At 72.5% G+C, this 18,365-nt stretch overlaps 2 protein-coding genes across 2 annotated transcripts in view; one reads left to right on the top strand and one right to left on the bottom strand.

The window, feature by feature from the left end:
- Nucleotides 1-237: 237 nt before the first annotated feature.
- On the bottom strand, nucleotides 238-15,166 carry AURANDRAFT_66053 (hypothetical protein; the record flags this gene model as incomplete). Its single annotated transcript, XM_009041131.1, has 15 exons — nucleotides 238-3,532; nucleotides 3,580-4,079; nucleotides 4,154-4,302; nucleotides 4,338-4,790; nucleotides 4,919-6,119; nucleotides 6,206-8,021; nucleotides 8,076-8,918; nucleotides 9,199-9,359; nucleotides 9,409-9,578; nucleotides 9,639-9,853; nucleotides 10,039-10,286; nucleotides 10,446-11,111; nucleotides 11,225-12,152; nucleotides 13,084-14,755; nucleotides 14,923-15,166. 15 exons carry the CDS (start codon nucleotides 15,164-15,166, stop codon nucleotides 238-240), a joined length of 12,561 nt encoding a protein of 4,186 aa, XP_009039379.1.
- A 797-nt stretch (nucleotides 15,167-15,963) lies between these two features.
- The window catches only part of AURANDRAFT_66052 (hypothetical protein), a gene marked incomplete at both ends in the record, with an annotated part of 3,021 nt that continues 619 nt past the window's right edge, over nucleotides 15,964-18,365 (top strand). Inside the window, 2 exons of the mRNA XM_009041231.1 lie at nucleotides 15,964-16,218; nucleotides 16,696-17,997. Coding sequence (XP_009039479.1) covers nucleotides 15,964-16,218; nucleotides 16,696-17,997 — 1,557 coding nt within the window. The remainder of the gene's footprint in view (nucleotides 16,219-16,695; nucleotides 17,998-18,365) is intronic.

Raw genomic sequence — 18,365 nt, 5'->3', positions numbered from 1 at the left:
CACTTCGAGTCACAGACGCCGCGGCGCGGCGCGCCGCTCGCCAAAAAAAAGAAGAATACGCTGTGAGCCGCTCCTACAAGGTGCCCGAGCAAGGTGATCGGCTCCGGCCATCTCGGGCGGCGTCGCCGGCGAGCCGCTCCCCAACACGAGGTCTCGACCCGCGCGCGTACGAGCCTCGGCCGCGGTCCAACCTCAGAAACCAGCGTAGATATCACTAGTTTAGTCACAAAACAGGACTCAACCGCCCTTCCGCGCCTTGGTCCGCCGCCGCTCGCGGGCGAGCTCGAGGTTGAGGTGGTCCGCGGTCGCGCGCGCGGCGAGGACGTCGCCGACGGCGCCCTGGGCCTCCGCGGTCCGGTACTTGTCCTCGTACTCGCGGGCGCGGGCGCGCCAGGCCGCGGCGTCGGCGTCGGGCGCCGCGCGCGCGAGGGCGTCGCGGGCCGCGAGGAGGTCGCGCGTCCGCGCGAGCGCGGTCCGCGCGCGTTCGACGTCCTCGGCCTGCGTCTTCAGGAGCGCGTCGCGGAGGACGGTGACGGCGTCGGCGCGGCGCTTGTCGCCCTCGCCGTCGCGGGCGAGGTGCGCGATCTCGCGCTGGAGGCTCGAGCACCGCGCGTCGCGCTCCGCGAGCGTCCCGAGGAACTCGGCCTCGCGCGCCTCGAGCTCCGCGCGCGCGCCCCGCTCGCCGGCGAGGGCCGCGTCGCGGTCGCGGTTCAGGTCCGCCCAGGCGCGGTCCGCGCCCTCGGCGCGCCGCCGCCACTCGCCGGCCTCGCGGCGCGCGGCCGCGAGGTCCTCGGCCGCTTGGCGCGCGAAGCCGTCGACGTCCGTCGCGCGCTCGGCCCGATCTTTCGCGGCGTCGGCGTCGGCGAGCTGGGCGCGCAGGGCGTCGACGACGCGACTCCGGTCCACTAAAGCCTTCGTCGGGTCCGCCGCGGCGCGCTCGAGCGCCTCGAGCCGCGACGCCGCGTCGTCGCGGTCCTCGTCCGCGGCCGCCTTGTCCTCCTGGGCCTTGGCCGCCCGCGCCTCCGCGGCGGCGAGGTCCTGCTCCAACGCGGCGACGCGCGCCTCGTAGCCCGACCGCTCGGCCGCGAAGGACGCCCGGAGGTCGTCGGCCGCCTTGGCCCGCCGCTCCTCGTCCCGCGCGCCGTCGCCGGCCTCGCCCTTCGCCCGCGCCTCCTCGAGACCCTGGAGCCGCTCGGCGAGGGGCTCGATGGACAGGCGCAACGTCTCCGCGGCGTCCTCGCGCGCCTTGCCCAGGACGTCGCTCGTCCAGGCCGACTCCTTCTTCTCGCGCTTTAACACTTCCAGCTCCGCGGCGAGCTCTTTCACGGCCGTCTCGCGGCTCGCGGCCTCCTCGTTGCGCGCGGCCTGGGCGTCGGCGAGCTGGGCCTGGATGTGCTTCAAAGTCTTGAGCGCGTCGTCGGCCGGCGGCGGCGCGGGCGCCTCGAAGACCGCGTCGCGCGGCTCGTCGCGGCGCGGCGTCGCGGCGAAGGGCTCGAGCCCGACGACGCGGTCCAGCGTCTTGAGCTGGTCCTGCATGAGGCCGAGCATCTGGCGCAGTTCCTGGCCCTCGCCGGCGACGTCGCGGCGCGCCGCGTGGATCGTCGACCGCAACGCGCGGCGCTCGAGCCGCTCCGCGTCCTGCGCCTCGCGGAACCGCCGCTCGCGCATGGCCCCTAAACGGCCGCGCACGGCGTCCAGCGACGACGCCGCGTAGGCGTCGTCGCCCGCGCGCGCGGCCAGCAGCGGCTCGCGGGGCACGAGGGCCTCGTCGGGGTCGTCGTCGGCCGGCGACGGGCCGGGGCCCCGCGCGGTCCGCGGCGCGTCGTAGGCGTCGAGGCCCGCGAGGGCGCCGAGCTGGCGCTGGACGACGTCCATGGCCGCGCGCGCCGCCGCCGCGTTGCGCTCCTGGGCGTCGCGGATGTCGTCGAGCTCGGCGCGGAGCGCGTCGGAGACGGGCGGCGCGCGCGGCGCGGCCGCGGGCGCGGCCGCGTGGATCGTGTTGTGGATCACGTTGGAGTTGTAGGGCCGCCGCGACCGCCGGGCGGCGGGGCCGCTGCCGAGGGACGACTCGTCGTCGTCGGCCTGGTACCGCTGCCGCGACCGCCGGTTCGCCCGCGCGCCGCGGCTCCGGAGCAGCAGCTCCTCGTCGTGGTGGTCCTCGACCTGGGGCGCCTGGCTCTGGCGCACGTCGCCGAGCTGCTTGGCGATGTCCTCCAGGGCTTCGCGCGCGGCCGCGGCGTCCTCCTCCCGGGATCGCTTGAGATCCGCGAGATCGCGGCGGAGCAGCTTCAGGTGGTCCGACGCCTCGTCGCCGCTCGAGTCGCCGTCGCGCCGCCGGCCCCGGCGCGTCCGCGACGACGCGAGATCCTCGAGCTGCTTCTGGATGGCTTCCAGGGACGCGGCGGTCCCCGACGGCCGCGGCTCGGCCTCCCGCTCCGCGAGCTTGAGCTTGAGCGCGGCCACCTCCGCCGTCTGGGCCTTCATGGCCGAGTCGAGCGCCGCGCGCTCCGCCGCCGCCGCCGAGAGGGCCTCGCGCTCGCGCTCGCGGCGGAGCTCCGCGAGCTCGCGCGCCGTCGTCTCCTGAGCTTGCCGCGCCTTCTCGGCGGACGCCGCGTCGCGGTCGTGGGCGCCCCGGAGATCGTCGAGCTGGCGCTGCGTCGCCTCGAGCTGGCTCTGGACCTGGCGAATCAGGTCCTGCTGCTGCTTGAGCTCCGTCGCGCGCGACGCCTCCGCCGCCGCGGCGCTCGAGAGCTTGCCCTCGAGGTCCGCGGCCCGCGCCTTCGCGGCGCCGTCCGTCGACCGCAGTTCGTCCCTTAAATCCCGCGTCGCGTCCCGGAGGACCTGCTCCAGCGCCTCGCGCTGGCGCGCGAGGGCGCCGTCGAGCTTCTCCGCGGACGCGCGGCTCCGCTCGCCGCCCGAACTCTCGAGGCGAGCCTCGAGGCTCTTCACCTCGTCCTTGAGGCTCCGCGCCTCGGCCTCGGCGGCGCGGCTCCGGTCGCCCCGGAGCTCCTCGACGACGCTCGCGACGCGGTCCGAGAGCTTGGCGACGGCCGCCTTGGTCTCGTCGTCCGTCGGCGCGGGCGCGGGCGCCGTCTTGGGCCGCGCGGCCGCCTCGGCCTGGCGCCGCACGTCGTCGACCTGAGCCTGGAGGCGCCGGAGCTCGTCGTCGCGCCGGTCCTCGCCGCGCCCGCCCTCGATGGCCGCCGTGAGCGTCTTCGCGTGCTGCGCGAGCTGCGCCTCCAACGACGCGGCGACGTCTTTCTGCCCCGGCGCGCCCTGCTCGAGCCGCGCGACTTTTTCGGCGAGCGCCGTCAGGTCGTCGGCGGCGCGGTCCCGGGCCGTCGACTCGCGAAGGTGGCGCATCTCCTCGCCTGTGGTGCGGCGCGTGTTTTTTTTCTTCTCAACGTTCGCCGAGGAGACGCGGGAATCCTCGCGAAGCGACGACGTGTGCGCGGCGATGGCCTCCTCCAACGCCTTCGTCGACGGCTCCGGCGGCGGCTTCGCCGCGGCGGCGCGCAGCTCGTCCATGTGCCTAAAGGAGACGGGTGATCTGAGGTACGGCGGACGCGAAGCGCGTACCTCTTGAGGCCCTCGAGCTCCGCTCGCAGCGCGCGCTCGCCCTCCGTCTCGCCGCGCCGCTCGACGATGGCCTCGCGGAGCGACTGCGTGTGGCCGGCGAGCTGGGCCTCCAGGACCTTGACGACGTCGCGCTCCGCGCTGTCGTGGTTCGTCGCGGCTTGGAGCGCCGAGACCCTCTCCGCGAGGAGCCGGACGTCGGCCGACGCCTTCTCCGACAGCGCGGCGGCCGCCTGCGTCGACTCGCGGAGCAGGCGGCCCACGTCGTCCTTCAGCTGGGCCGTCTGCGCGGCGATGGACGCCTCGAGCCTGCCCGCGGCGGTCCCCTGGTCCGCCGCGGTCCGTCGAAGCTCGCCGACCTGGTCGCGAATTTCGCCGATCGCCGCGGCCGACGCCCGCGCTTGTTTCTCTTGGAGCGCCAGGACTTGCTCCTGGAGGCGTCGCAGATCGTCTCGCGCGTCGCGGCTCCGCGCGTCGCCGGCGGCGTTCGTCTCCTTGATGGCCTACGACGCGCGACGTCGACGAGATCGCGGGGCGAAACGAGTCGCGCGGAGAAGCGCGCCTCGCGAAGCGCCACCGTGTGCTGGTTGAGCTGCGTTTCCAGAGCCTTCAACGCGCCGCCGTCGTCGGACGACGACAGCGCGCCGACGCGGTCCGTGAGGATCTTGATCTCCTCGGACGCGCGGTCGCGCGCCGCGCCGTCCCTGAGGTCGCGCATCTCGAGGCCTGCGAAGAACGGCATGAAGAACACCGTGCCACACGGACGCGGCCGTACGCGCGGAGCGCCGACGTGTGCTTCTCGAACTCGCGCTCCATGGTCGCGTCCTTCGTGGGCGTCATCGCGACCATGGCGGCGCTGATCGCCGCGTCCGCGCGACTCTTCTCGCGAAGTTCCACGACCTGCTGCTGGAGCGACCGCAATTCGTCGGCCCGAGGGTCGCCGCTGCGCGTCGACGTGATGGCGTCGCGAATCGTGGCCGTGTGCTGCTGGAGCTGAAGCTCGAGGGCCTTGACGGCGACGGCGGACCCGTCCTCGGCGTCGGGGCGCCGCTTCAGCTCCGCGACGGTCTCGTGGAGGCGCCGTAGCTCCTCCGCGGCGGCGCTGCGCGCCGCGCCATCCGTGACGTGCCTCATCTCGTCGCGGAGCGACGCGCTGTGGCTCGCGAGCTGCTGCTCGAGGTTTCGCACGGACGCCGACACGTCCGCGTGCTTGCCTGGGCAGGAAAAGAGAGATTCAACGTCGCTTCAACGTGAGTGTTCCGCGCGCGCGCGTTCCGGAAAAAGCATCCACGCTTCGAGGCCGTTCCAAGAGATGATCGCTCGTCCAAAAATCAGCCGAAACGAGTGGAAAACGGCCGAGATATGAGGCTTTGAAGTTGGGAATTTCGCTCTCTTGTCCTGCCCTGGTACTTGCCCTCGGCCGCGTCGCGCGTCTGCCGCTGGACGTCCAGCATGGTCTGCTGCAGATGCCGCAGTTCGTCCTTGACGCCGTCGCTGCGCGTGTTCGAGTTGAGGATGGCGTTCTGCACGCGGTCCGCGTGCTGCGCGAGCTGCGCCTCCAGGTTGCGGGCGACCGTCGACGCCGGCTCCTCGGGGCGCCGCGACTGCAGGGCGGAGACCTTCTCCGACAGCGACGCCAACGCGCCGGCGGCGTGGTCCCGCGCCGTCGACTCGCGGAGCCGCGCCATGTCGTCTTTGAGGCCCGTGGCGATGTCCGCGATGGACCGCTCCAGCGCCTTCAGCCGCGGCGACTCGGACGCGGGCGCGGGCGCCTCGTGCACGGCGCGCCGCTCGCGCCGCGCGTCCTCCAGGCCCCGTGCCACCGTGTCCTGGAGCGCGCGGAAATCGAGCTGGAGGCTCTTCAGGTCGTCCCTCGCGCCGTCGCTCCGCGACGTCTCGCGGATCGCTGCGGTGACGGCGGACGTGTGCTTGGCCAGCTGGGCCTCCAGGTTGCGGGCGACGGCGTCGCGGTCGTCGCGGGGCGCGTTCGCCGCGACCTGGAACTCGAGGAACTTCTCGCGGAGGTTCTTGACCTCGTCCGCGGCCGCGTCGCGCGACGTCGACTCCCGCAGGTGGCGCATCTCCTCGCCTGCGAGTTTCATTTCAAAAACTTTCCCAAATTGCGCGACGCTGCGAAACGCGCGGAGCGCGGCCGTGTGCGTCTCGATCTGCTTGGCGAGCGCGCTCGTGTCCGGCGGCGCGGCCGCGGCCCTTTTGAGGTCGTCGACGGCGGCGGCTAAAGTCTGGAACGCGTCGCCGTCGCGGCCGCGCGACGCCGCGGCCGCGTCCTTGACCGCCGCGGCGAGCCGGTCCGCCTGGCGCTCGACGGCGTCGACGACGGCGCGGTCGTCGGGCTTCCTCGCGGCGAGCTCGGCGACCTTTTCCTTGAGGGATTGGACTTCGGCCGCGGCGGCGTCTCGGGTCGTCGACCGCGCGAGGTCGCGAAAGTCCGCGCGGATCTGGGAGATCTGCGTCTCGATGGCCCGCTCCAGGCGCGCGACGTCGGCGCCGCGGTCCGACGCGGTTCGCTGCAGCTGTTCGACCTATGGGAGTGTGGTGCTCGCCCCGATCTTCAGCGGCCCCGGAAGCCAGAGTGAGTGCGGTTCTCGCCCCTCCCCAGATCTCTCACAAAACACGAGACGCCGGCTCCCGCGGCGCTCTTCAGCGCCAACAATTCCTCGGACGGCGCCGCGCGGTCCTTGAGCGCGGACTGGATCGTCGCCGTGTGGCTCGCGAGCTGGCGCTCCAAAGTTTGCACGACGCCGTCCTCCGCCGGCCGGCTCTCGAGCTTCTCGCGGAGGACGCGGATCTCGTCCGACGCCTTCTCCCGCGCCGCCGCGTCTTTTAAGCGGCCCATCTCCGCCATGAGCGACGCCCCGTGCTTCGCGATCGCCGCCTCCACGAAGCGCTCGTCGACGGCCGGCGCCGGCTTCTCGGACCGCGACGCCTCGACGACGTCGTCCATGCGCGCCTGGAGCCGGGCGAGGGCCTCCTTCGTGCCGTCGTCCGTGGCGTCGGCGAGGGCCCGGTCGACGTGGGCCCTGTGGAGCGCGAGCTGCGCCTCGACGGCCTTGACGACGGACTCGTCGGACCGCGGGTTCCGCGAGAGCGCGTCGACGTCGCTCCGGAGCGCCGCCAGATCGTCGGCGGCGCGGTCGCGCGCGGACGACTCCCGGAGCTTGCTCATGTCCTCGCGAAGCGAGGCCGTGTGCTGGACGATGAGCTTCTCGAACGCGTCCTTCGTCGCGTCGCGCAAAGAGGACACCTGCCGTTCCAGACCCTTGAGCTCCTCGCGGCTCGACACGTCGTTGAGGGCCGTCGCCTGGAGCGCATCTCTCAGGCGGTCGTCGTGGCTTCTCAGTTGCGCTTCCACGGCGAGGACGGTCTTCTCCGACGCCGCCTGCTGCGCCGCGGCCAGCGCCGCGACCTTGGCCGCCAGCGCGCGGAGCTCGTCGCTCGCGGTGTCGCGCGCGGACGACTCCTTGAGGTGGCGCATGGCCTCGGCGAGCGCGACGGCGTGCTCCTGGACCTGGGCCTCGAGCGCCGACGGCGCCGCGGGGGCGGGCGCCGCGCGGCCGGCCTCGCGGACGTCGGCCGCGAGCGCGTCGAGGCGCGCGTCCAACTTCTGCAGCGCCTCCTTCGTGTGCTCGTCGCGCCAGCCCGTCAGGCCCTCGAGCGTGTCCTTCACGGCCGTCGCGTGCTCCTTGAGCTGCTCGCCGAGGAGCCGGACGGCGTCGCTCGCGCCGTCCGTCCTCGGCGCGGCCGAGAGCTCGCCGACCTTGGCCGCGAGCGCCGCGACCTCGCCCGAGGCGCGCTCCCGCGCCGTGGACTCCCGGAGTTTTGTCATTTCCGCCGTCAACCGCGCGCCGTGGTCGGCGATGGACTGCTCGAGCGCCTTCGATCGAGCCTCCGCGGCCCGTTCGAGCGCCGCGACGCGCGCGTCCGAGGACCGCTCGAGCGCCGCCGACCGCGCCTCGGACTCGCGCTTGCCCTGCTCGAGGGCCGACGAGAACGACGCCTCGAGCTTCGACGAGTCGTAGGGCGTCGGCGAGCTCTGGACGCGCCGCTCGACGTCGTCGAGGCGCTTCTCGAGCAGCCGCGGCGACTCGCGGTCCCGGGACTGCGTCCGTTGGAGATCCTCGAGGCGCCGCTCCAGGTCCTTCAGGGTCTGCGTCGTCTGCTGGTCGCGCGCGGACCAGCGCGTCTCCTCGTGGCGCCGCGCGTCGTCGGCGAGCAGCTTGACGCGCTCCTGCAAAGCGTCGACCTTCGCGGTCCCGCTCGCCTCGGCGGCCTCGACGCGCTTCACGAGGTCGCGGATCTCCGGGGCGTCCTCGGAGAAGCGCACGGGCGTCTGCGGCGTGCCCAGGGCGCCGCCCTTGCGCAGCTCGCGCCGGACTTCCTCGACGAAGTCGTCGAGGCGCTTGCTGAGCGTCTCGAAGCCGGACCTGCGGCGTGTCGTTGTTTCGCTCGCGCGCCGTGAAGAAGACGCCGGAACGCACGCCGCCGCGGAGGACACGACGCCGCCGTCGACGGCCTCGCGGAGGTCCGACGTCTTCGCTCGGAGCCCGCGGAGCTCCTCGCGGACGAGGTCGCGCGTGGACTCGCGCGTCGCGTCCCTCTCCCGCTCGATGGTCTCTCGCAAGGTCGACGTCTGCGTGTTGATCTGGGACTCCAACGCGCGCAGGGGCGCCTCGACGGACGCGCTGCGCACGGTCTCCTTGAGCGCGCCGACGGCGTCGTGGATCGCCTTGAGCTCGAGGGCCATCGACGCGCGCGCGTCGCCGCTGGTCGACTTGTGGGCCCGCAGCTCCTCGGACAGCTTCGCCGTCGTCGCTTCGAGCAAGCGCGCGCTCTCGGCGCGGCCGTCGTCGACGGACTTGCGGACGTCGCGCAGCTGCGCGTCCACGCTCCTGGCCAGCGCGTCCGCCGCGTCGCGCTGCTTGCCCACGGCGTCGGCGACGTCGCGCTTGACGGCGTCCAAGGCGGCGTCGACGGCGCCGAGGCGCCGCTCGAGCGCGCCGTCGTCGGGGGCGCGGGCGGGCCGCTGGGCGACGGCGTTCTCGAGCGCGCGCTCGAGCCTCTCGAAGCGGAGCGCGAGCTTCTCGTCGACGTCGGGCCGCGCCGCGACGGGCGCCGCGTCGCGCCGCCGGAGCTCGCCGAGCACGGTCTCCGAGAGCTGCTTGACGGCGTCGGACGTCGCGTCGCGGGAGAGCGACGTCGGCAGGTTCTGGACCGTCTCCGCGAGCGACCGGAGCCGGTCCTCGACGCCGTCGGCGGACCGCGCGTGCTGCGCGTGGGCCTTCAACGCGGCCACGTCCTCGGAGAGCTTCGTGACCTCGGACCTGGAGGGCGGCGGAGTGAGCAACATTGGGTTCTCTCCCGCCAGGCGGTCCATTCTAAAAGACCCCCCACTCGTTTGTGGCAAACTTTTCGGCGATCGAAGAGGAGTTGGTCTTTTTCGAGCGGGCCGTGCGGTGGGAGAGACGCCATTTTGCTTGCACCCGTTCCTCTCGTCCCCGCGCCTCGTCTGCGCCCTCGACGGCGCGAGGGGCGCCGAACAACGAGCGAAGCGAAGCCGGAAGGCCGGAGAAAACCAGATGGCGCCAAGCTCGAATCGCGGACGCCGCTGCGCGCCGCAGCGCCACGTTCTCCTTGGGCGCGTCGCGGACGAGGTCGACCTCGCGTTTGAGCGTCTCGACGTGGCCGGACACGCGGTCCTCGAGGTCTTTGTGGGCCGTCCGCTCGCGCTTCCGGCCGAGCTCGGCGATCTGGTCGGTCACGACCTATGTTTCGACGACTCGATGGGGGAGAAAAACAGAAGAGACCACGCACCTTGAGCTGGCCGTCGAGGGCCGAGAGGACGCGCGCCTCGCCGTCGCGCTGGGCCTGCTCCGCGGCGTCGACGCGCGCGGCGATGGCCTCGAACTCGCCCCGCGCGGCCGTGCGGCCGTCGGCGTCGCGGATCGCGCGGATCGCGCCCTGGACGCCGTCGACGTCCGCGCCTGTGTCGTATTCGTGCTCGACGGTTCCCCCGGCGAACCGTCGACGGCGATCTCTCGGACGAGACGACCGGCGCGACGCGGCGGACGCCGGCCGCGCGCGGAGCTGGGCCAGGGGGTCGCCGTCGCGCTTCGAGGACTTGAGCTCGGCCATGTCGTCGGAGATCTTCTCCAGCTGGCGCTCGAGGCTCGCCGCGGCGACGGACTCGCCGTGCGACCGCGGCGACCGCGACCCGGCCTCGGCGGCCGTGTCGCGAAGGCTCCGGAGGTCGTCGCGCCTGCGTCGGAGCGGTGGTTGAAGACGAGCCACTGCGGCCCCGCGACGGCGGCGGCGTCGTCGTCGTCCCGCGGCAGCGTCGCGCTTCCTCGTCATCACGCGCGTGTCCCTCGGCGACGAACGCGCCTCCCCGTCGACGACGGTTCCCCGAACGACGCGCGTCCCCGCCGACGAGCGGAGTCGGACGCCGCCGCGCGCATGGCCCGCGCGTGCTCGACGAACTGGCGCTCGAGGAGGCGGTAGGGCTCGTCCGTGCTGGGCGGCGCGCGCTTCAGATCCTCGAGCTGGCGGTGCATGGACTCGAGGTCCTTGCGGCCCGCGTCGCGCTCGCCCTGGTTCTGGCTCCGGGCGACGTCGTCCTTGAGCTGCAGGATCTGCTGCTGGAGCTGGGCCACGGCGGAGCCCTCCCGCTCGAGCATGCGCGCCTTGAGCTCCTGTGGTCATGGTCGTTGTGTAGGGGGGAGCGCGTCATGGTTGTTGTGTTGATATCGGGGCTTCTCTCGAACGAGCGGAGACGGGGTCCATCGCCCACTCCCCTTCCCCGCCCGCGTTCGTCCTCCCAAAGCCCCCAAACGCGAAAAACGACGCCGGACGCGCGCCTGCGTCTCGCTCTTGATGGCGCTCAGCAGCTCCGCCTTGAGCCGGTCGTCGGCCGCGGCCGACGGCGTCTCGCGCTGCTGCCGCTCGACGGCCTCGAAGCGGAGTCGCAGCTGCTCGAGCTCGCCGGTGCCCGCGGGCGCGTCGCGGCCCCGGTCGCGGCGGATCTCTTCCGTAAGCGCGTTGAGGGCGGTCGACTGCGCGAGGAGCGCCCGCTGGAGCTCCGAGGCCTGGTCGTCGCGGCGGGGCGTCGCGGCCTCGAGGCCCTTGGCCACGGACGATGACACGGCCTCCTTGAGCTTGTCCGCGGAGAGGCGGTCCTCGCCGGAGAGGCGGTCGACGTCGCGCCGGAGCCGCTCGAAGTCCGGGTCCTCGTGGCGCGCGTCGCCGAAGAGCGCGCGGCCGCCGCCGCGGGGCGACAGCGACTCGACGGTCTGCGACAGCGCGCGGACGTCGCCGCGGAGCAGGCCGAACTCGTTGTCCCGCGACGCGCCGGCCTTGGCCTCGCGCGCGTCCTCCTGGGCGTGGCGCGCGTCCTCCTGCGCGTGGCGGAGCTCGTCGGCCATGGCGACGATCCTCGCCTCCATCGCGCGGAGCGCCGCGCCCTCCTCCGGCCGCGGCGTGAGCTCCTCGACGCGGCGCGCGACCTGGAGCTCCTGGACCTGCGCGGCGGCGCGTCCGCACTCTCTCTTCGCGCGGTCGACGGCGCGCCCGTCCAAAGAGGTCCGCTCCCCCACGCTCTCTCTCTTCGCGCGATCGACGGCGCGCGAGAGACGCTGGCCGGCGCCTGCCGCTTCAAGCTCTCCAGCTCGCTCGTCGCCTCGTCGCGCGCGGACGCCTGGCGGCTCGACTGCTCCAGGTCGGATTTGAGCGCGCCGAAGTAGGCGCCCAGGCGGCTCTCGAGGGCGACGACGGCCGTCGACACCGCGTCGTCGTCCCGCCCGCGGCCGCTGTTGAGCAGCCGGTCCTCGAGCCGGTCCTCGCGCTCCTCGAGGTGCCGCTCGCGCTCGGCCGTCGCCGCGACGTCGAGCTTGAGGCGGTCCAGGTCCATGGCGATCTTGTCGTAGGTCATGCGCCGCTGCTTCCGCGGCTCCTGGGCCGGCGGCTGGGCCTCGGGCACGCGGCGCTGCTCCTCGCGGAGCTGCTCGATCTCCTTGAAGATGGCCGAGATCGGCGCCTCCGCCTCGGGCCCGTGGAACCGCGGCGACTCCTTCAGGTCGGCGAGGCCGCGGTGGAGATTCGCGAGCTCGCGCTTGACGTCGTCGCTGTCGTGGCCGCTCTTGATCTCGCGCTTGAGATCGTCGGCGTACGCGCGAAACTGCGCCTGCATGGCGTCGAGGAGCTTCCGCTCGTCGACGGGCTTCGGGCTCGCGGACCGCGCGGCGCTCTTGCGGCGGGACCGGAGCTCGTCGACGTCTTTCTGCAGGTTCGCGTACGTGGCCTTGCGCTTGCGGTCGTCGGGGGACGCCAGGGCGCCGCGCAGGCTCGCGACTTCGGCCCGAAGCGCGGCGACGTCCGGGTTGCCGGCGAGCGACGACAGGGCCTCCGTGACGGACTTGAGCTCTCGTTTCATCTCGTTGGCGTTGTCCGCGTCGTAGTCCTCGTCGCGCCGGGGCGCTTCTTCCTTGATCTCCTTGATGAACGCTTTGACCTCGGCGGCGACGCGCGCGGCGTCGTCGCGGGGCGCGTCGCGAGATGTGGACCTACGGATGGGCAGTTTCCAGAGGTTCAGGGGAGAAGGGGGCCGCCGTGTGATAGGGATTTTGACAGAGAAGGAGAGAGAGAGAATAGAATAGAGAGAGAGAGAGAGAGAGCACGTCGCACAAGGCGAGGGGTCCGCGGACCTGCCCGTCCGCCTCCGTCTGCGGCCTCCGTAACCGGCGCGAGAGCAGCCCCTGTGGCACGGCCGTGGCCACCCGCGCCTTGTAAGAGCCCAGACGCCAGTGGCGCGTCGTGCCCACGGAGCGGCGCCTCCCAGAGGGCAACCGGGAGCGACGGGCACGGTGCCGGGCCGCGGTAGGGCATCAGCGGACCGGTCCGGTGCGCCCTGCTCTGGGAGAGCGGAGCTGCCGCCCCGACGCCGGGTCCCTCGACATCGCCCGCCCACTCGACGTCGCCCTCCCCGTCGAGCCGCCTCCAGCACTCCAGCTCGCGTCCCGGGGACGGGGTCACGGCAGCGCCGGGCGGGTAGCAGCGGATCCGTGTCAGCGTCGTCACGCGACGCTAGAGGCGCGCCGCTTACTAGGCATATGGAATGAGTGGAGCGCACGGTCGAGGGCATCTTGCTGCCTGACCACGCGCTCACAAAGTGGTTCTCGAGGATGCGCGAGGATCGGGGCGTCGCGCGCGCGCGCAAGCTCGTGGCCCGGGTTCGTCGCAAGTTGTGGCCCAGGTCGCCCAGCGGCACGCCGGACCGCGCTGCTAAACATCGGAAGGCATGGCATCACAGAAGCGTCGCAGCGGCATCGTCGTCGGCGCGCCGCGACAATCAGCATTTGCCGCGCGCCTCGCCGTCGCGCTGGGCCTGCTCCGCGGCGTCGACGCGCGCCTCGCCGTCGCGCTGGGCCTGCTCCGCGGCGTCGACGCGCGCGGCGATGGCCTCGAGCTCAATTGAGCGCGACGGCCGTGTTGTACGACGCGTCGGGCGCCGCGCTGCTGCTGCGGTATATGGGCCGGACGCGCATGTCGGCGTCGCGCAGGGCCATCTCGAAGACGTCGTGGGCGTCGAGGTGGAGGAGGAAGGTGAGCGGGTCGAGGGGGACCGCGCGGTTGCTCATGTGCATGAATATCGCGTTGTAGATGATTGCCCTTCTCGACATCTTGTGCGACGCGTTGAACTCCGCGCGCCGCGCGGCCGTCGTCGCCTGGTCGACGGCCCAGATCGCGCGGACTATGGAGACACCCTGCTGCGACGGCTCGCCCTCGGGCATGACGAGCGCGAGGCGCTCCCCCACCGGACACACCGCGTCGAGGATGTACTCGCGCGTGTCCGTCTCGAGGTGGAGCCGCTGCGTCTTGTCGAGGCGCAGGTCGCGCAGCGCGCGGACCGCGGCGTTGAGCGCGAGGACCAAAGCCTCGACGCCGCCAGCCCGGAGCAGCAAATCGTGCTCGACCCAGGCGAGCCGCGCCGTGCCCGGCGGCCGGTCGCCGCCGAACACGTGCTTCGTCTCGAGGACGAGAAGGGGGGAGAGGTCGTCGCGCCCGGACCGCGCGATGGCGCGGCGCCAGTCGCACTTGCCGCCGGGGCGCCGGGACGGCCGCGCCAGGAAGCGGCGGAGGACGCGCGCGCCCGCCTCGGCGACGTGCGCCGGCGGCACGTGGACGACGAGCGGCGCGCGGTCCCCCTCGGGCGTGACGAAGCCCTCGGCGCGCTGGCCGATGATCGACGGCGTGTCGTGAGGGGTGCGGGTGCACTCCTTCCGCCCGCCGGTGAAGACGAGCACGAAGGCCAGGAGGTAGACGCGGGCCTCGCGGCACCGCGGGCTGTCCGGCGACGCGGCCTGGAGCAGGAGCTCGGGCGTGAGGCCGAGGTAGCCGTCCTGGGCGCCGCCGCGGTCGATGACCACGTCGAGCACGCGCGCCTTGAGCTTGAGGAGCAGGCCTTTCGAGAACCTCAGATTCCGCGCGTGGAGGTCCTCGCGGCGCGCGACCGCGGCTACGAGGCCGTCGAGCTGCGGGTGCTCGTCGATGGTCGCCTGGGCCGCCGCCACCGCCCCGTACCGATGTCGGACGCGGCGCGCGCACTCGATGTCCTCGTCGGAGGGCGGCGCGACGCGCGGCGCGAGGCCCGCGGGCCGCCAGTGCGGGTCCGCGTTCAGGAGCCTGTAGAGGACCTCGAGCGCGCTCGACTGGAACAGCCTCGCGATGCCGGAGAGCGAGAACCCCGAGCCGACGAGGCTCAGGGCCGTCTCGTCCATGTGGCCCGGCTCCCCCGGCGCGTTCGCGATCGACGCGTCGCTCTTCGCGGGGGAATCGACGTCGGCCGCGGAGCCGCTCGCGTGGCTCGTCGACGGGTCGTCCGCGGTCGCGCGGCCTTCGTCGTCGTCCGCCGGCGCGCGCCGCGGCCCTCGGCCGGGTCGCAGGACGCGGCTCGGGGTGGGCCCGGCGTGGCCCGCGGCCGACTCGTCGGTGTCCGAAGCGGTATCGGATCCGACGTCGCCGAGCGGGTCCTCGGAGCCGCCAAAGGACGAGCTGTCCGAGCCGGGCGACCGGAGCCGGGGGTCCAGCTCCTTCAACCCGCCGGCGGGGCGCTCGTTCTTCGTGGGCGACAGGAGCCTCTGGTCGAACGCGGCGCGGCGCCCGTCGCCTGGGCAGGACAAGAGTGCGAAATTCCCAACTTCAAAGGCTCCTAGCTCGGCCATTTTCCACTCGTTTCGGCTGATTTTTGGACGAGCGATCATCTCTCGGAACGGTCTCGAAGCGTGGATGCTTTTTCCAGAACGCGCGCGCGCGGAACACTCACGTTGAAGCGACGTTGAATCACCCTTGTCCTGCCCTGCCCGTCGCTCGGCGGCATCCGCTTCGCGTCGCGCGCGTCCGGCACGAGGGTCTCGCTCCGCACGCTCTTGCCCGGGGTCGTCGCCGGCGCGTCGTTCTTCATGCCCTCGGAGTCCTTGACCATCGCGGCGGCGAGGGTCTTGTAGGACGCGATCCGGTCCGAGGGATCGGGCAGCGCGTCGATCTCGAGGACCCGCCGCGCGAGCCGGTCCTGGGTCATCGTCGGCGCCTCGCCGACCGCGCCTTCGTGCACGTCCGGCGCCGTCAGGCGGATGCACAGGAGGGCCTCGGCCCGGACCGCATCCGCGCGCCGCCGGAGCGCGGCCCCGTCGCCTTCGCCGTCGCCGCGACCGCCGCGGCGGCCGTCGGGCGCGTAGCGGCGCGGCGCGCCTCCAGGAAGCGCTGGGTCGGTGGGTCTGCCGACCGGAGGTGGCCCCGCGGGTCCGTCGTTCCGTCCGAGGAATCCGCGCGGAGCCGGAGCCCGGCCGCCGCCCCGACGGCTCGAGTACGCCCGTCGGATGAGGCGGGGCTCGGGGGCGAACGTCAGGGGCCGCCCCGCGTCGAAGCGCCGCCCGGAGATCGCCCCCGCGAAGAGTGATTCCGCCCCCCGGGGGCGCGTGCGTCCGACCCCCCCGAAACGAAACAATTCGCCCTCTGATTCAGGTGGGCGATGATCCGACAGGGCGATGTGAGTCGCCTCAATCCGACGCATGCTCGCCGCCACGCACGGCACGGTTTGCGTGCGTCGTCGGGGGGCTTCTCCAGCGCTCGTCAGGCGCGGGGGGGGCTCAGAATCGACGCGAGCGGGCGTGTTTTTGTGGCAAATTTTGCACCCATCGAGATGGAGAGGCCCGGACAAAAAATCTCCAAGGCCGCGCGCCCGGACAAAAAAATCGATCGAGGGCAAGCGACGGCGTTCGTCGCTGATTGCCGGTGCCAGCTAAGGTGCTCCGCCCACACACGTGGTGCACAATTCCACAGTCCCAAAGCACAGGCATTCTCCACGTCATCGCCACCATGTCAGACCGAGCCATCATCCGCCTGCACAAGCGCATCGTCTTCCGCGTCAACGCGTTCGCCATCCTCGAGCAACAATACCAAGAAGCGCAGAGCCGCGACGAGGCGCAGATTTCCTTCACGGCGGAGTGCCCCTTGTATGGTGGCTACAAGAATTCTGAAGTGCTCGCGGTGGTGCGCGTGCTGCTTCAAGGAGAGTGGTGTATGCAATACACGCTCTCGTACGGCGTCGAGTACGCCGGCCGTAAGATGTCGGTGAGTAGTCCCTCCCCCCCCCCCTTCCCGCGCGCGATGGTTCGTTTCGTCGATCGGCCGTCGAGAGAATTTCGCACGGGGTCGTACGCGCGCGATCAGACCTCAAATCGACCCCCCGCCCGCCGCCCGCCTCCGTCCGTCCACCAGAACCCCGCGTTCGACCGCCGGTCCGATTCGACTCGGCCCTCCTCCCGCGCGCCGCGTCGTCGCCTTCGCTCGAGATCCCGTAACCGAATCTTCTTCCGCTCGCAGCACCCGTGGTACAGCGTGCATGCCTTCTGCCAATCGAACGGCTTCCCGTGCTTTCCCACGGCGCGGCGCGGCGTCTTTTTTCGGCCGCGGCCGTCTGGGTCGCCGCGGCGGCCGCCGCGGGCCATCGGGCGACGCCGCGCCACGCGCTCGCGGGCCTCGCGGCGCGCCGCGGCGCGCGCGCCGCGCTCCGGGGGCATTTGTCGTCGGGAGATCATGTTCCCGTAGGTGTACTCCAACACGGGGTACCACTTCGGCGACGCGGCGGAGATCACGTTCTGGAGCGACGTCACGCAGCAGACGCTGCGCTTCGAGTCCGAGAGCGCGCGCATGGTCGAGCTCCTCGTCCGCGTCGGCCGCGACCTCAGCGCCACGGACGAGTTGCTCCGCGAGGCCTACAAGCGCCTCCCGGACACGGGCGTCAACGTCTACAAGCGGAGCAACGCGAACTTCGCGCACGCGAGCGTCGAGCCGTTCCTCGTGCAGTACCCGCTCATCGAGCCGCCGTCGGCCGACGACTCCGAGGGCGCCTCCATGCGCACGCTCTTCGGGGAGCCCGAGTCCGACTCGTCCGACGACGTCCCCATCGCGCTCGCGCTGACGCTCCACCGCCAGCCGCGCCTCCCGCGCGGCGTCGCGCCGCGCGACGAGGAGCAGGAGGAGGACGACGAGGACGACGGCCACGTGGCCGCGCGCACGCGCTCCAAGACGCCCGAGAAGAAGCAGCTCGCGTCCATGGCCGACAAGAAGCGCGCGGTCTCGACGAGCGACGACGCGGGCTCCGCCGCGGAGTGCCCGTTGACCATCGGCATGGACTGCGTGAACTGCGAGCAGTCGGGCACGTCGCTGCGCTGCATCACGTGCCTCATGGCGGTCTGCAGCCTCTGCTGCGCGGCGGGCGAGTGCATCAACTGCCGCGACGGCGACAAGGCCGCGGCCTACCTGAGCTGGCCCTACAACATCAACCTCCTCGTCGCCAAGGGCATCATCATGAACCAGGTGCGCATGGACGCCAACGTCGGCGCGGCGCTCCAGCACCTCTGCGAGACGGCGACGGGCTTCCGGCTCTGCGACCTCTCCGCGGACGCCTTGACGATCGAGATCGCGGCGGGCGCGATCATGGATCTCGAGCGCTTCATCCGCGGCGACGGCGTCCTCACGTCCTTCTGGATCAGCAAGTTCCGCAACTACCGCCCGACCGTCGGCAGCATCAACCTCGGCGCGACCAACGAGGCGATCCTCATCTTCTCGGACGAGAACTGCATCGCCTTCTGCCTCGCGCTCTGCCGCCTCGTCCAGCGCGGCCAGCAGTTCATCACGACGCAGATCAACGAGTGCCTCGCCAAGGCCTGGCTCCTGAAGGACAACGCCGGCGCGGGCGACAGCTCCCGCGTCGAGGACCACCTCAAGTTCTGCCTCGCGCAGCAGCAGTCCATGATCGACGCGCTCAACGCCAAGGCCGCGACGGACGCCGCGGCCAAGGCCGCCGCCGGCGGCAGCGGCGTCGCCGGCCGCGGCGGCGACAGCCTCGTCGCGCGCCGCCGTCGCCGGGCCGGGCGGCGCGGCGCGGCGCGCGACGAGGCTGTCGCCGCCGCGGCCGGCGACGCCGCTGCCGCCGGCGGCGGCCTTGGCCGCGGCGTCCGTCGCGGCCTTGGCGTTGAGCGCGTCGATCATGGACTGCTGCTGCGCGAGGCAGAACTTGAGGTGGTCCTCGACGCGGGAGCTGTCGCCCGCGCCGGCGTTGTCCTTCAGGAGCCAGGCCTTGGCGAGGCACTCGTTGATCTGCGTCGTGATGAACTGCTGGCCGCGCTGGACGAGGCGGCAGAGCGCGAGGCAGAAGGCGATGCAGTTCTCGTCCGAGAAGATGAGGATCGCCTCGTTGGTCGCGCCGAGGTTGA

Source organism: Aureococcus anophagefferens, assembly GCF_000186865.1.
Source record: "Aureococcus anophagefferens unplaced genomic scaffold AURANscaffold_19, whole genome shotgun sequence".
Taxonomy (NCBI): domain Eukaryota; class Pelagophyceae; order Pelagomonadales; family Pelagomonadaceae; genus Aureococcus; species Aureococcus anophagefferens.
Note: the sequence above shows the minus strand (reverse complement) of the source record. Positions and strands in the feature narration are given on the sequence as shown.